At 57.4% G+C, this 14,565-nt stretch overlaps 1 protein-coding gene across 6 annotated transcripts in view; it reads right to left on the minus strand.

Annotated features, from left to right (window-relative positions):
* Window positions 1-7,794: 7,794 nt before the first annotated feature.
* Window positions 7,795-14,565, minus strand: part of EXD3 (exonuclease 3'-5' domain containing 3) — a 302,313-nt gene continuing 295,542 nt past the window's right edge. For 3 of the 6 annotated variants that reach the window (XM_069873069.1, XM_069873073.1, XM_069873068.1), the window contains one exon: window positions 7,796-8,564. In XM_069873069.1, coding sequence (XP_069729170.1) covers window positions 8,182-8,564 — 383 coding nt within the window. In that variant the 3' untranslated portion in view covers window positions 7,796-8,181. Of the gene's footprint in view, window positions 8,565-14,565 lie in introns of all 6 variants that reach the window. The other 3 variants (XM_069873071.1, XM_069873076.1, XM_069873074.1) reach the window with 2 other exon arrangements.

Below are 14,565 nucleotides of genomic sequence, written 5' to 3' on the forward strand. Positions count from 1 at the left end.
AATTTGTGCCTCAGCTCTGTAACTGGAGAGCAGCCGGGTTTGCCACGGCAGCCAAGCCAGCTCCGGTGCGGCTGGCTGGGGTGTTGGAAGGGTCGTTGGTGACTTGGGTGTTGGAAGGATCGTTGGTGGCGCGGTGCTGCCCTGCAGAGCCAGCAATCCCACGCAGCCACTGATCCACTCGCTTCTGGGAAGAGAGGAAGCGGCGGCGAGCGCTGGAGCTGCAGAAGCAGCGGGAGGCAGGGAGAGGGACTGGGCTCTGCGATGCCTCCAGCAAACGCTCACACTGAGAGGCATAGACCTCATTTCCCCTCCTCTAGAGATGTAACCACCACATTTTATACCCCTTTCTCGTGAGAGGCTGCACTAGGAAGATAAAGTCTGGCTGCCACCGGCACTGCCGGAGGACTCAGCAGCCGCAGTGCGTTGGGCTGGGCACGTCGCAGCCCTCATCCCGGAGAGCCAGGCGGGCAGTGCCCATCCTGCGGGCCAGGCGAGAGTCCAGCCACCCCCCGGAGGCCTCCACGAAGGGAGCTGGAGAGCCAGGGGGACGGATCCGGGGCAGGCGGCGAGGGGGCGTGCCCCCACTTAATTCATTAAAATGTGTCGGAGAGCGTGGGAAAGACGAGAGCTTTTCTTCCCAGCGCAGAGACCCAGCAAAAGGCGCGTGAGGGAGCGCGACCTGCCTGCTCGGCTCCCCGCGAGCCAGGAGGAAGCGCGAAGGTTTCCTCTGCCGCTGGTGTTTTGCCTCCTGGCTTCTTGGTAGAGAAGTTGCCAGAGCCCTGGTGGGGAGACGCGGGGCTCAGGTCATGCCACCTGCTCGGCCACAGGCATCACAGAACCACAGAATCATGGAATGGTTTTGGTTGGAAGGGACCTCAAAGCCCATCCAGTTCCAACAGCCGTGGGCAGGGACACCTCCCACTGGATCAGGGGGCTCCAAGCTCCATGCAACCTTGACGGGGTCTCGAAAACCTCCAGGGATGGGGCAGACACTGTGCGGGGATGCAGTCAGGGACAGGGGTGCTGGGGTTGTGGTTGCTGGGTGGAAATCACCTCGGTAGTGGAGACCCACCTTTGTGTGGAAGGAGAAAGGAGCCCTGACCCTGGGCAGGGGAGGTTCTCAGGGTAAAACCCTTTCTCTGCCATGCCTGAAAGCTGCCCTGCTCACAGCAGGAGGCACGGGGATGGAACCAGCCTGATGCTCTCCCCACAGACATATCACACTGTGAGCCATCAGCAGCCCCCAGCAGTGCCCCCAGCAGTCCTGCAGGCAGAAAGCTCCTAAAGATAAGAGCTGGGGTTTGCAAGAGAAACCTCACGCTCCTGCAGGGTGGATGCCCTGTGCCTTCTGCAGGGAGCCAGGCACCACGACTAGAGCTCTCATAGGTGATTTGAGGAAGCCCCAGGGACAAGGGAAGGCTCCAGGAATCACCCTGGGATACCCACACCTGGGGCAGGGGGGCAGCGCTGGGGAATGCCACTTCCCATGGATGTCACCACAGATGCTGCTCTTGCATGTTCCCTCCATCCCAGTCTGTGACAAATTGGACTTAAAACCTGTGTGAGACTCAAGCGTGGTCATAACCCCATATGAGGTCATTGTTCTTGGGGAACAGCAGGAGCATCCCTGCACGCCTCGCCCTGGTGCAGGATGTGGTGCTTGGCCTTTAATCATCCTGATTCCCCTCATCAGTTCTTACCCTTCTGGAAATGCTGCAGCTCTTTTGACACTCAAACCCTGCCCATAACCTCCAGCCACCTTACCCAACAGTGGGAAAATGCTGTTTGAGCACCAACTGGGACACCTTCTGAGGTGGAGAGTGGCTCCTGCTCCTGCCCGGAGTCACAGGGCTCTCCATCTGCGCTGGTGTCCAACTTTGGTGGCATTGCCTTAGCTGACATCCCTGCTGCATCTGAGCACACTTGTACCAAACTGCCTTGGCTTGAGCCCGTGTCTCCTGAGAAACACGGTCCTGGGGCGCTTGTTTGGCTGTGCGGTGTGGGACCGGGACGCGTTGCCCCACGGCTCCCACCGAGCAGCTCCCCCAGAAGACACAGTACAGCCCATTGTCCTGGCCTGGGGACAGGGTGACACAGCCAGACCCCTCTGTGGGACACACGGGAACGCCTGGAGAGTGGTGAGAAGCTTGTTTGACCGAGAGTCATGCCTGCGTCTTGGCAGGCTGGTGGGAAGGGTCTGGTCCTGGGATATTTCCCAGGGAGTGAACATCCTCCTGATGCAAATCTCCCTCCTCACGTGGCACCGACACCTCTCTCCTCTCCTATGCCCGGCGAGAGGCCAGCACCGGGTGTGTGGTGCGGGGCAGCCAGCCCCAGGCTCGCCAGCGCTGGGTCTGCGCCCAGAAATACGCCGGTTGGTTTGAAAACGGCAGCAGAGCAACTGGGAGCTGGATGGGAGCATCTGGCTGGAAGAGCAGCGGATGGGTAGCGGGACAGTCTTCACCCTCCTCCTCCCCTGCCTCGCCGGCTGCCTCAGGGACCGAGCAGCCCCGGTTCAAGGCACAAAGTCACGGCAGCGAAAACCAAGCTGCTTTCTTCGAGCTGCTCAAATATGCGGTGAGGTTTCCGCTCCAGATTACAGGAGGAAGGAAGTTTGCTCCGAAGGGGATGGGGATAAGGTGGGGGAGAAGGAAGGGAAGCACATTCCTGCCTGATGAGGAACAATGCTGATACGTTAATTTGTAAACTAAAGCTGGCCTGAGCGCCAAACACCTTGTCCTCATCAAACTCTGAAGGATATGGAAGGAAGACACAAGGTGAGGAGCGGAACTAGCCCAATATCCGATGCGGCGTGTGGTTTCTCAGGGCTGAGGGATGCTGCTCATTCAGGTCTCATTCAGGCTGGTGTGATCAAACAGAGATAAAACTCTCCCCAGTGCTGCTTTATCACAAGGGCCCTCCTGCAGTCGCATCTTGCAGGGGCAGGAGCCGAGCGCAGCTGAAGTGGCCTGGAGGGTCTTGGTGTAGGCAACCCTCCCAGCCCTGCAGGAGCTGCCCCTCCAACCCACGAGCAGCCAGCTCCGTGAATCCATAGAGGGCTCGTTACTGCCTTAATAAATGTTAAACATTAGTGAGGCACAGACAATGGGGCTATTTAATTTTTTTTTTTTAAGTAGCCAGATAGGGAAACAATATCGTAGGCTGATTAAAAAGCTGGTTGGATTCCCTTTGATCTGCATCCACCATTCAAAACTGGACAATTTATTACTTCCTGGATGCTGCTCAAGGCTAGTCCGACGTGGAGTTTGGTGCTGACCGTGTCTGTGGCTGGAGATGACCTTGCTGCTCAGATCCCACCTCGGCATCACCTCCTGCGGGCAGCAGGAAGGGAGAGGGGCTGCGCTGGGTCTGAGCCACTGTCCCTGTTCCTAGGAGCTGGATGAGACCCTGCGGAAGCTGTTTCGTGCCATGCCCACATGCACACGTGACGTGCTGGTGTCTGCCCTGGGTTGGTCTTCTCCGAAATCCAGTCCTGCCATGGTGAGCGAGCCAGCCTCAGCACGGCCGACTGGCTGCAAGCACCAGATCTCATCCCCAAATTCATGGAGGTGGCAGGGAGACAAAGTCTAAGAGGTGGCCAGGAGGTGACCCTGCTGTCCCCAGGATCAGAGGGAAGGGCTCTGCCAGGCAGCCGTGTGGCCAGGAACTTTCCCCAGGGTGAGGGACAGGGTCGGCATGCCTCCTTGTCCCTGTGCTAGCGGTGAAAGTGATGGCAGAGTGACATGAACCCACAGCTCCAAAAACCCAGGGAGCAAAGCCCAGGAATGGACATAGCTGGCTGGAAGTGGTAGTTGGGAGGCTCAAGGCTGCGGCTCCCACCTCATCGCTCCTGGCTGGGGCCAGGATGACTCAGATGCTGGTGTGACTCAGGCTCTTCCCCAAACAGGGTCTGGAGAGGTTCATCTCATCACACAATGAAGCGTCGCTCACCATGAGGCCCTGCAGCATTCCTGTGCTGCTTCATCTCTCGTTTCTACCCTCCCAGAGCAAACCCCGAAGCAGCAGGATGGTGACACATGGATGAGTCTGCGTGGAGCCCGGGGGGCTCGGGCTGCCCAGCCCCTGGCGCACCATCTGAGGTGGCTTCAGGAGGACTTGTCGCTGGGGACTGGGTAGAGAGGCTGCTGGCAAAGCACGAGCCCTGTCCTCCCTCTGCTCTAAGTCTCTTTAGGGTCCCCACCTGCTGCTCCAGGGGAACTGGGGGTCTGGTTGCTCACGAGGACATGGCAAGGAACAAGTCAGGAGCATTTGCAGAGGACATGGCACTGGAGGAGCCAGTGACTGTTTTTCAGAGCACTGAGGGTGCTGGCACCAGAGGTGGGTGATCGTAAGGACATGCTGCTCCCAGGCACTGAATGAATTACCTGGAGGGTCTATACCATCAGTTGGGGACTGCAAACCAGGTCTCCAGAGCTGCAGATATCACACTAGAATAAATCAAAAGTGTCTGTTGAAGCAGATGGTTAGACTCAATGATCCTGTGGGTCTTTTCCAACCCTAGTGATTCTGTGATTCTGTGACAACAGGAAAACCCCAGAGCAAGAGCACCAGCCCATATGCCGAGAGTGGCAGGATGTCCTCAGGTACAGCACCTGCAGCCATGGGGCAGCAGATACCCCAGGTGGGTGCTGAGGGTTACGCAGCAGGGATCCCATGTGCACCTTTCTGCAGGTCTCCTGCCACCCAGCCCAGACACCTGAGGGCTTCTGAACAGGATCAAGGGAGAAAACTGCCCTGGCAGCCTCAAGCAGCCTTCCTGTCCCTGGGGGAGGATGGGAAGGGGTTGAGAGTTTCAGAGCTGGTGGCACTTGATGGATGAGAAGATACACGTGATGGTCCATCCTGCTGAGACTGCAGCTGGTGCACTGGAAGTATCTTTATCCAAGCATGTCCATGTCCAAGCACCAGAGATGATGCAGGCTGGAGGGGTCTCAGCTGCTCCAAGGGAAGGCATGTGCTTCTGATGCTACCATTGGGAATAGGGCACGATTTTCAGACTTCTCCTGATACAGAGGCAGAAAATCTTTAATCATGGGTGTCATTTCCTAGCACCAAAGCCTTGCACAGACATGGGATTCAATACTGGAGCTCATCCTGGTAGCCCCAGGCCAAGATAATTACAGCCCAATGACAGGGGGTTGGCCCAGGGCAGGTAAAACCAGGGTCTGTGCCTCCAACTGGCTGTATCGTCACCTCCAACACAGACATTTGGTCCCTCCACATACCAGTTTTCCAGCACCAGAAGCTCTAGAAGCAATTCCCAGTGCACTGGGCAGGTACGTTTAGAGATGCCAGTTCAGCAGAACACAGTTTATCCTCTGCTGTCACCTCCTGGCCCTGAACTCTTGCCCCGGAAACATGACAAAAATGACTGGGGGGCAAACGCGAAGAGGAAAGTCCCATTTTAGATAAAAAGGGAATTAAGAGAAACATGTTAACACCCACAGAGAGCACAGGGCAGGAAAACCAGGACATGAAACACAACTACTTCAGGTTATATGCAAAAAATACAGACAACTGAGGAGGGAAATGGAAAGAACCAAAGGTAAAATGATGGCCAACGAGGGCAAGATCAGCAGAGAAGGCATTTTAATCCCATTATGAGGAATAATCCCCATGGCTGGAGGTGTCAATGAGTGTGCAGGAAGGTGTGCCAGGCCCCAGGAGCCTCCACCCAAGAGGGAAAATCCCTCTTTTTCTTCTGCTCATCTCTGGAAGAAGCAGCCACCTCCAGGGCAAACCAAGGGAGAAGTGGAATGAGGTGACGGAGGTGACAGGGAGGGAAGGTTTGGCTCAAACAGACCACTTGGCTGGCCTGGGTGAGAGCTACCTTGGGGATGGGGGATGACTGGACACAGACAGCATAGTCTCTGGCTGTGACTCTGTGGGAAGCACAGAATCTGCCAGCCCTCTCGGGGCAGGAGGGGAGAGAAAAGGAGAGGAGAGAGGCAGCGATGCAGCAGTTCCCCAGGGCAACCCCCCAGACACAGTGTTCCCCTGCAGTCAAAGCCCCAGCAGCAGGGGAGGTGGTCCCTGAGCCCTCCACGCACAGAGGCTGCACCGAGCCAGGCACGGACATCGCTGGCTGAGGCATCATCACTGAGGCTTCACCTTGAGATCCCCCAAAACTGGTCCGAGAGGAGAGAAAAAGTGGATTTAGGGCCAATCTGCAGCAGCTAAGGGTTCAAAATACCAACCAGTGGGCTGCAGCACGTCCATCGCTCCACAGGCAGAGCAGCGGCTGGGGCAGGGGGTTTGCTGGCGCACAAGCACAGTCCAGCAGACACTGCTGTGATGATGATGGTGATGGTCAGCCAGCAGGGAGGCTTCCTCTCCAAGCACAGCAAAGGAGGGAAAATAGCCCCCAAAACTGCTGGGAAACATAGATTCTTGTAGCTGCCTCTGGCCATAGCCACCGCAGCACGTCCTGATGGGAGGGGATCAGGCTCAGTGTCCCCACCCTGACAAAACGAGCCCTTACTTTTATGTCAGCGGTGTGTGCCACCATGGTGACAGCCCCACCAGTGATGCTGGTGCCAGCCTTGGCTTTGTTAATCACGAGGAGGTGTCGTTATTTTATGCTTCCACTTGAAAGAAATGGGTTCCTCATCAGGCAGCAAGCAAGGGGCAGTGGGTGGCTTTGGCAGGGCTGCAAGGGAGATGGGAGAGCACAGGGTGGGCACAAGGGCCCTGTCCCCCACTGCCATCTCCTCATGGAAATCAGGAAAAAAATCATAGAATCATGGAATATTTTGGGTTGAAGGCAACCTTAAATCCCATCCAGACCCACCCCTGCCATGGGAGGGACACCTCTCACTGGATCAGGGGCTCCAAGCCCCATCCAACCTGGCCTTGAACCCCTCCAGGGATGGGGCAGCCACCACTGCTCTGGGCGACCTGGACCAGGGATCCCCACCCTCATCATGAGGAATTTCTTCCTAATGCCAGATCTAAATCTTCCTTCTTCCTATTTAAAGCAATTCCCCCTCATCCTGTCACTCCAGGCCCTTGTGAAAAGCTCCTCTCCAGCCTTCCTAGAGCCTCTTTCAGTACTGGCAGCTGCTCTAAGGTCTCCTCCTAAGGACCTCTTCTCCAGGCTGAAAACAGCACACGGTGACCATGGGAAGTGTCACCAGGGATGCTGTTGTGCCCACAGCTGGGCTTGACAGGGACCGCTGGGGAGAGAAGACGGGGATAGTGGGGAGATGACCACCTTTCAGTGTCCCTTGTACTGACATCCAGGCAGGAGCTCATGGAAAGAGCTCTGTCTAATGTGGAAAAAGGATTTTTTTGTTTTGCCAAGGGGCTGAGCCAGGGGATGAGATGTTCCTAGTAGGGAAAAAGCCCTTGGCACCGCACGGCCAGGAGTGCTCAGAGAAGGAAAGCGAGTTTTGCAGTGCAGCGTAGGCTGCCCGGGCAGGCTTTGTGTTGGCCCACGGACACCATGCACCAGCCAAGAGCCTTGTGGACCCTTCGCAGCTCTGCCAGGGGAGGTTTAGGCTGGACATTAGGAAAAAAAATTTCATGGAAAGGGTCATTGGGCACTGGAACAGGCTGCCCAGGGAGGTGGTTGAGTCACCTTCCCTGGAGGGGTTTAAGGGACGGGTGGACGAGGTGCTGAGGGACATGGGTTAGTGTTTGATAGGAATGGTTGGACTCAATGATTCGATGGGTCTTTTCCAACCTGGTGAGTCTATGATTCTATGAGTCCCACCATCAGGGACCAGGGGAGAGGGGCTGCTGAGGATAGGTTGTGGCACGACATGAGTCCCACAAGCAGGGGAGGGCTCTGGGCACTGGGGACGCTCGCTCCCCTATGCTGCTGTTGGGGATGCAGCTCCCGGCTCCCCAACAGGAGTGACCTGTCCGAGGGGCACCAGGTGAGGTGCTGGAGCTGGACGGGTACCACAGGGTCGGCACCGGCTGGGTGATGTTTTGGAGAGCTCAGCCATCATCTTGTCATGCTCATCCTGGAGGGAGGCAGAAGTAAAGCAAAGGGTCCATTCTCTGATTTAATGATCTCCCAGAGGCCACACATTTCTTGGTTGTCATGAACCATCAAGGCAAAGGTGACCGTCCCCTCCCCAGCAGATTCCAAAGTGAATCTCCCCATTCCAGCCTCGCACTGCAAACCTGTGGCCCAAAATCTGCTGAGGTTCACTAGGGAGTGTGTCCCTCATGATCCTTGTCCTGCAGAGCTCCCGTGACCCCCCTCAGCTCGTAGATGCTCTGTGCATCCCCAGTGGTGACAAGAACATCCTGAAACTGGGAGACGACGCGTCCAAAATGGGACCCTTCCCAAAACACCTTCCCACAGCGGGTGCAGCAGTAGAAGTCGGTGAGCTCAGCTTTGTCCAGAACCCCAGGGGGGATGGCAGCGACCTGCAGGACCGTGCCCTCTGCCAACGCTGCTGACACCTCATGCTGCTCTGGCCCCTCCAGCCGCTCACTGCACAGGGTATGGCCAGGCTGGGCTGCGGCGCAGGCTGACACGGCGGCATCGCAGCTCTCACTGGGCTTCTCCTCATAGCTCACCAGGCAGCCTGCGCGGAGAGGAGACAGCAGATAAACCGTCAGTCACCGGAGTGCTCAGCCACATGTGTGACCCTTGTGAGGGGCCTGTCCAGGGAGTCCAGGCTCTGTCCTGCATCCCCTGGAGGAGCATCCTGTGAATTTGGGAGAAGGTGACCATCAGAATCCTATATATTTTGCATCAACTGCCTGCCCTGACCATGGCACCCATGCAGCTTCCTGCTCCCCTCAGCTGCCCCGCACCTCTTGCAGCTCCTCTGACGTGTCCTGCTTCTTCCCCGGCAGCAGCACAGTCAGCTGGAGGAGCTACTCCAGTCTGGGTAACTGCACCAGTGCCACCCACGGTACTGGGTAGAGGCTGGGCAAGGCTGCTCTCTGAGGTGGGTCCCCCCGCACCCTCTGGCTCTGTTACAGGGCAAGCAAACAGCAAGGGAGGCTGGGAAGCCCTTAAGGCTGCTTTAATTAAGAAAGTCACCCATTAATAGCGGTCTGCACTGTCACAACACCCAGAACTCTCCTTGCCTGCCTGAGGATCATAGAATCATGGAATGGTTTGGATGGGAAGGGACCTCAAAGCCCATACAGTCCCACCCCCTGCCATGGGCAGGGACACCTCCCACTGGATCAGGGGCTCCAAGCCCCATCCAACCTGGCCTTGAACCCCACCAGGGATGGGGCAGCCACCACTGCTCTGGGCAACCTGGGCCAGGGCCTCCCAACCCTCAAAACATTTCTTCCTGACATCTCATCTCAATCTCCCCTCTTGCAGCTCAAACACATTGTCCTTGTCCTATCCCTGCCCTCCCTGACCCAGAGCCCCTCCCCAGCTTTCCTGGAGCCCCTTTCAGGACTGGAAGCTGCTCTAAGGTCTCCCCAGAGCCTTCTCTTCTCCAGGCTGAACAACCCCAACTCTCTCAGCCTGTCCTTGTACAGGAGATGTGCACATCGCTCCAGCCCTGCATCATCTCCGTGACCTCTTCTGGACTTGTCCCAACATCTCCTTGTCCTTCCTGTGATGAGGACTCTGGAGCTGGACACAGGGCTCCAGGTGAGGTGTCATAGGAGCAGAGGGGCTGAAGAGAGTAGAGGACACCCAGCGTTGGGGTGTGTGGGACATCCAGGATGCTCACCTCCCACCGCACACGCCAGGCCACAGCACAGCAGATCTACAGGCTCACAGATCCCTGTCTCTGCAAAATGAGCACCGCGGATCCCATAGCATTTTTGGCAGCTCGGGGCCAGCTCTCAACGTGCGCAGCCGGGCTGGGGCATAGCAGGTCACTGGATCCGGGCGGCGGAAGCCGAGGTCTGAGCTGCCTCCCATCCATCAGGACGCCTGGCAGGCAGGGCCGCCGGCTGCAGTTATTGCTCTGGATGACTCATTTTTGGCAGAGGAGGGGGACTCGTCCTGGCCAGGCATCAATTAAGACAACAAAAGGCATCCTGCATCGCTCCAGCGGCACCTCTGGGGCATCCAGGATCACAGGGAGCCTGCTTGGGATCCAGCTGTGACAGAGGGGGACACAGTCCCAGCTGGCTCTTCCCTGCATCCCAACACCGTCAGGACCTGGGACATCCTGGCGATTATTGTGAGGAAAAACAAGGTTGAAGACAGCCCTGGAACAGCCACTCTGTCCTGGCAGAGACATCCCACAGCAGCCCAGATGAGCAGAAAGAGCTGCAGCCCAGGAGAGGCTCAGCTCCCCCTGGTCCCTGGGGTGGGGAGCTTCCCAGGACCTTCCACACCTCCCAGAGGAGAAGAGCAGCCCAAACTGGTGGAGCACGGCCACCCCCTGCTCCCAGCAGACAAACAGCCGCTCTCAGGGTCAAGGCTGTCACTGGAGATGTTCTCAGAGGGGTTTTGAGGACCAGCCTGGGACCACCACACAGCCCAGGAGCTGATGGTGCCCTGACACTGAAACCCTGCGGTGCCCAGGGCTCACATGTGTGGGGACAGGTTGTTTCCAGCCAAACCGGGGCTGTGTGGTCTGGGAAAGGGGAATGGGCATGGATTCAAGGGAGGATTGTCCTGAAGCTGCTCTGTCCTGGGTTCCCAGGCTGTGTGGTACCCAGTGCTGTCCCAGTAATGTGGACCTAGGCATTGTGACCAACAGAATAGGCTGTAGGGGCTACAGGTCACTGGTGTCACCATCACGGTGGCCCTTGTATATGATCCCCCACCCCTGAGGGCCTCTCAGCAGGCAGGAGAGACTCTAGGACCATGACAGGAGGAACATCTCCCTGGGCTGGGGGCCTCCAGGACCACAACGGGAGGGACATCTACCTTGGTTGGGACTTCTATATCCAACCATAATCAAAATGATGCTGCCAGCACCAATGGCCAACATCTTTCCCCAGCGTGGAGACTCAAAACTTCCCTGGCCCACCCTTGCAGCACCCCAGCTCTTCCAGCATCCCAGCAGGGACACTGGATGCTCCTGCATCAATGCCGGGCAATTTGCTCTCCCTTCCGATACGCTCCATCGGCTGCTGGTGGGGAAAGCTGCCTGCAGACCCCCCTTCCCTGCGTGGTGGGGTGGGAAACCTCCAGCTCTCCCAAACCCCCCAATCCCACCCCCAAGGCTCATGAGAAAGAGGCAGGCAGGGAGGAAAAGTTCATCACTTAAAAGATGGGGGAAAAGGCCAGGATGGTCACCCAGTCGTTTTGCCTTCCCCTTCCACCAGCCCCCCTCCTAATTGTGGCTCTTCAAAGGGTTGAAAATGCTACATCACTTCAAAGTGACCATTTTTGAATGGGAGCTTGTAAAACCCCTTCTCCCCCTCCCACCAAATTCCTCCCAGGGCTTTTGAAGATGCCTGCGCTCCCCTTGCTGCTGCAGTGAAAAGGCCACTGGGCGCCAGGCACAGGGTTCTATCCGGACAGGCAGGGAAAATCATGCTAGGGAAAGGTCTGATCCCCCTCAAAAAAAGGATTTTCCTGGATGAACGGGGAAATTTTATTCAATAAGGGGTTTTTCCCCTTTCTGTTGAGATAGACAGAGCCCTCCCCAGCAGAGCTCCTGCTTCCGTGGGGCTGTAGAAGGCTCGCCTGGATGCTGCACCCCGTGGAGATGCTGGAGATGGAGCAAAATTCATGTGGGGTATGCGGGGCTGAGGGAGCAGAGCATGTCCCCCCTGTGTGCCGGGAGTTTTTCCCATCTATGGCTTCCAGCACTCTGTAACGTTCACACCAAAGGCTGGATTCCCACCGCCTCTCTGCAGAGGAGAAATGAAAGCAATTCCTTAACAAATCAATTTGAAACACCTCTTGGGAACTAATAATCCCATTATAAAACATCTTGAAAATGAAAAGCCCTTTTGCCTCCTGCTCACCTCTCCCCCTCCTTCCCGGGTCACCCTGGGGAGGATGGATCCTGGTGAGGACTGCACCCTGCAGCCCCCTCAGCCCCCCGGTACTGAGCACCCACTTGTGTTGGCAGGATTGTCCCCATCCTCCGGCACTGTCCCCAGCCTGGCAGCCCTGCTCAGCACAGAGTCTTCTCCTTCTGCCCTCCCTGCCCTGGCACGTGCTGCCCACCACAGCGCCAGCTCCTGCCCATCCTGCTCAGCTGGGGGAATTTAAACCAAGCACAAACCTCTGCTGTTTGCACCCATGGCCACCTCTCACCACCTCTGGACCTCTGCATCTGCGCCTAGGACCCCCAAAGGAGGAACAATTACCTGGGCTGGGAGCCTCCAAGACCTTGATCTACCTTGGTTGGAAGCCTTCAGAATCCCGATGGGAAGGATATCTACCCAGGGAAAAGGGGGTGCTGCAGGACCCCATTTCTGCCTATTTTTACACCAGGTTCTGCTCCAGGCTAAGCACAAAGCACATCTCGTGCCCTGGGGCACTGCATAGTTCCTGGTGCCCAAAACCCAGGTGGATTTTGCACACCCCACTGTGAGGTCCCGCTCGTGGATGAGGCCAGCAGGAATGATGGGGGATGTTCACCCTCCCCTGCCCACAGAGAGACTCCTGTGGAGAGGCCATCGTGATGGTGACACCGGTGACCAGTAGTCCTTACAACCTATTCAGTGACAACATGAGAGCCCTGGGTCCATGGTACTGGGGCAGCGCTGGCACCCCCTCACTGCAGGACAGTGGGTACCGCACGGCCTGGGAACCTCAGACAGAGCAGCATCAGGACAAACCTTCCCTGAATCCATGCCCATTCCTCTTTCCCAGACCACACAGCCCTGGTTTGGCTGGAAACAACCTGTCCCCACACGTGTGAGCCCTGCGCACCATGGGGTTTCTGTGTTGGGACACCATCGGGTAATCCAAACTTCCCTGCAGGAGCTGGGTTCTCCTGCACAAAATCCTGCCCTCCAGGCCTTGTTTAAGCCCAGCTCCCTCTGTGCCACCCCAGCTACGACCAAGGCCACAGGGCGAGGAGTGGGGCGCTTGTCCTGGCTGGCTCCACATGGACCTAGCGCTCGCCCCACGGCTCCGCAGCGGGAACCGCAGCCTCCTGCGAGGTGTGCGGGTCTGGCAGTGCTTGTGCAAGCTGAGAGCCCTTCTCCCAGCCCGGCAGCCGCACCCAGCTGTCATCGCAACCGCACACACGGGAGACTCGTCCGTAATTAGGCAATTAAGGCTGAGGTGTTTTGGAGAAAGCGCACCTCGTAAAGGCTTTGCACAAGGCTGAAAGCAGACCCGGGAGCATTCTTGGAGTACAAAGGTGCATGGGAAACCTTGCTGTGGTGAGAGATGGAACCCGATAAGAGGAGTTATGAGCCTGAGAAACACACTCAATTGCAGGGCACTGAAGATGCCTGGTTATCTCTTCCTCCTCGGTGAGGCAGATAAGCAAAGGACAAAGGACCTGGGATTGTGCAACCTGGGCTGTAGCAGCCCGGCCATGATCTCAAGATGTTCCCAGGGCAGAGGAGGGCGGATGAGCTCAAGGCTCCTTCAGTTGCTCTCACCTCCTCGCGCCACTGTGGGAGAAAACCCTGCTGGCTTCTGCACCCAGTGCTGTCCTGGAGCACCAAACAGTCCCCAGTTCCTTCCTGGGGAGCATTCGGCACAGCGCTGCTGTCAGCAGGTACACACAGAGCTCTGCATCCCCAACGCCACCGAAATTCCACACACCTACAAGCCCAGCAGGGGCTGTTTTTATAAGAGCAAATAAAATTCTCCTTAAAAGCTGGCAGAGTGCAATCCAGCTGAGCCCAGGGGTGTTTCTAGCCAGTCTCACCACCACAGCCCCTGGTCCCAGCCCTGCGCTGCAGCCCCTTGACCCCCATCCCTGGAGACCACTCTCCATTCTGGGACAGATGTGAGCATGGTCCATCAACCCAATGCAACCTGGGAGGAAGAGCTTAAATGCTGCCCGGTCTGAGGATGAAGTGGGCTGGGGAGCCCATGGGTGCAGCCCCTTGAGGAACCCGATATCCCCTTTCCTGCAGAAACATGTGGAGCAGCCTGAGCTGTCTGGGGTGCCTTGGCCTCTCCCGCACACTAAGTCCAGTGCAGAAGCAATGAGGACACACAAGGTGCTCTACGGGTGCCGAAGCCTTCCTGGGATAGCACAGGGATCATCCACCCTTCCCCATGGCAGTGAGATGGGTGTGATGCTCCCAGCAAAGCCAAACACTGCAGATCAGGGAAGCATGACAGGAAAAAGCCTGCATCCAGTGTTAAGGCTGTGGACACGCAGTGCCTTTTCCCACCGTGCATCAGAGCCCCCAGATGAGGGAAGCAGATCCCACCAGACCGTGCTCTCAGCTGGTCCAGGGTGGTGGTTGTAGAGGAGAGACGGGGCACTATTGTGGTGTTACCCCATCTCGGAGCCGCCGCACAGCACCCCGCTGCTCCTCCAGCTGCCCTGGGCTGCCCAGGGCTCATCCTGCACTCGCAGGACACGGTGCTGGAGGAGAAGACAAGTAATGCAGATCCCGCCAGCCTCAAGTGCCAGCTTTGGCAGCTGGTCAGGGGAGCACTCGCCTAGCCTGGGGCTCCTCAGGGTGCTGTGTCAGGGTCTCTGACCCCGCTGGCTGCTGCGC

This window comes from Phaenicophaeus curvirostris, chromosome 20 (genome assembly GCF_032191515.1).
Source record: "Phaenicophaeus curvirostris isolate KB17595 chromosome 20, BPBGC_Pcur_1.0, whole genome shotgun sequence".
NCBI lineage: Eukaryota > Metazoa > Chordata > Aves > Cuculiformes > Cuculidae > Phaenicophaeus > Phaenicophaeus curvirostris.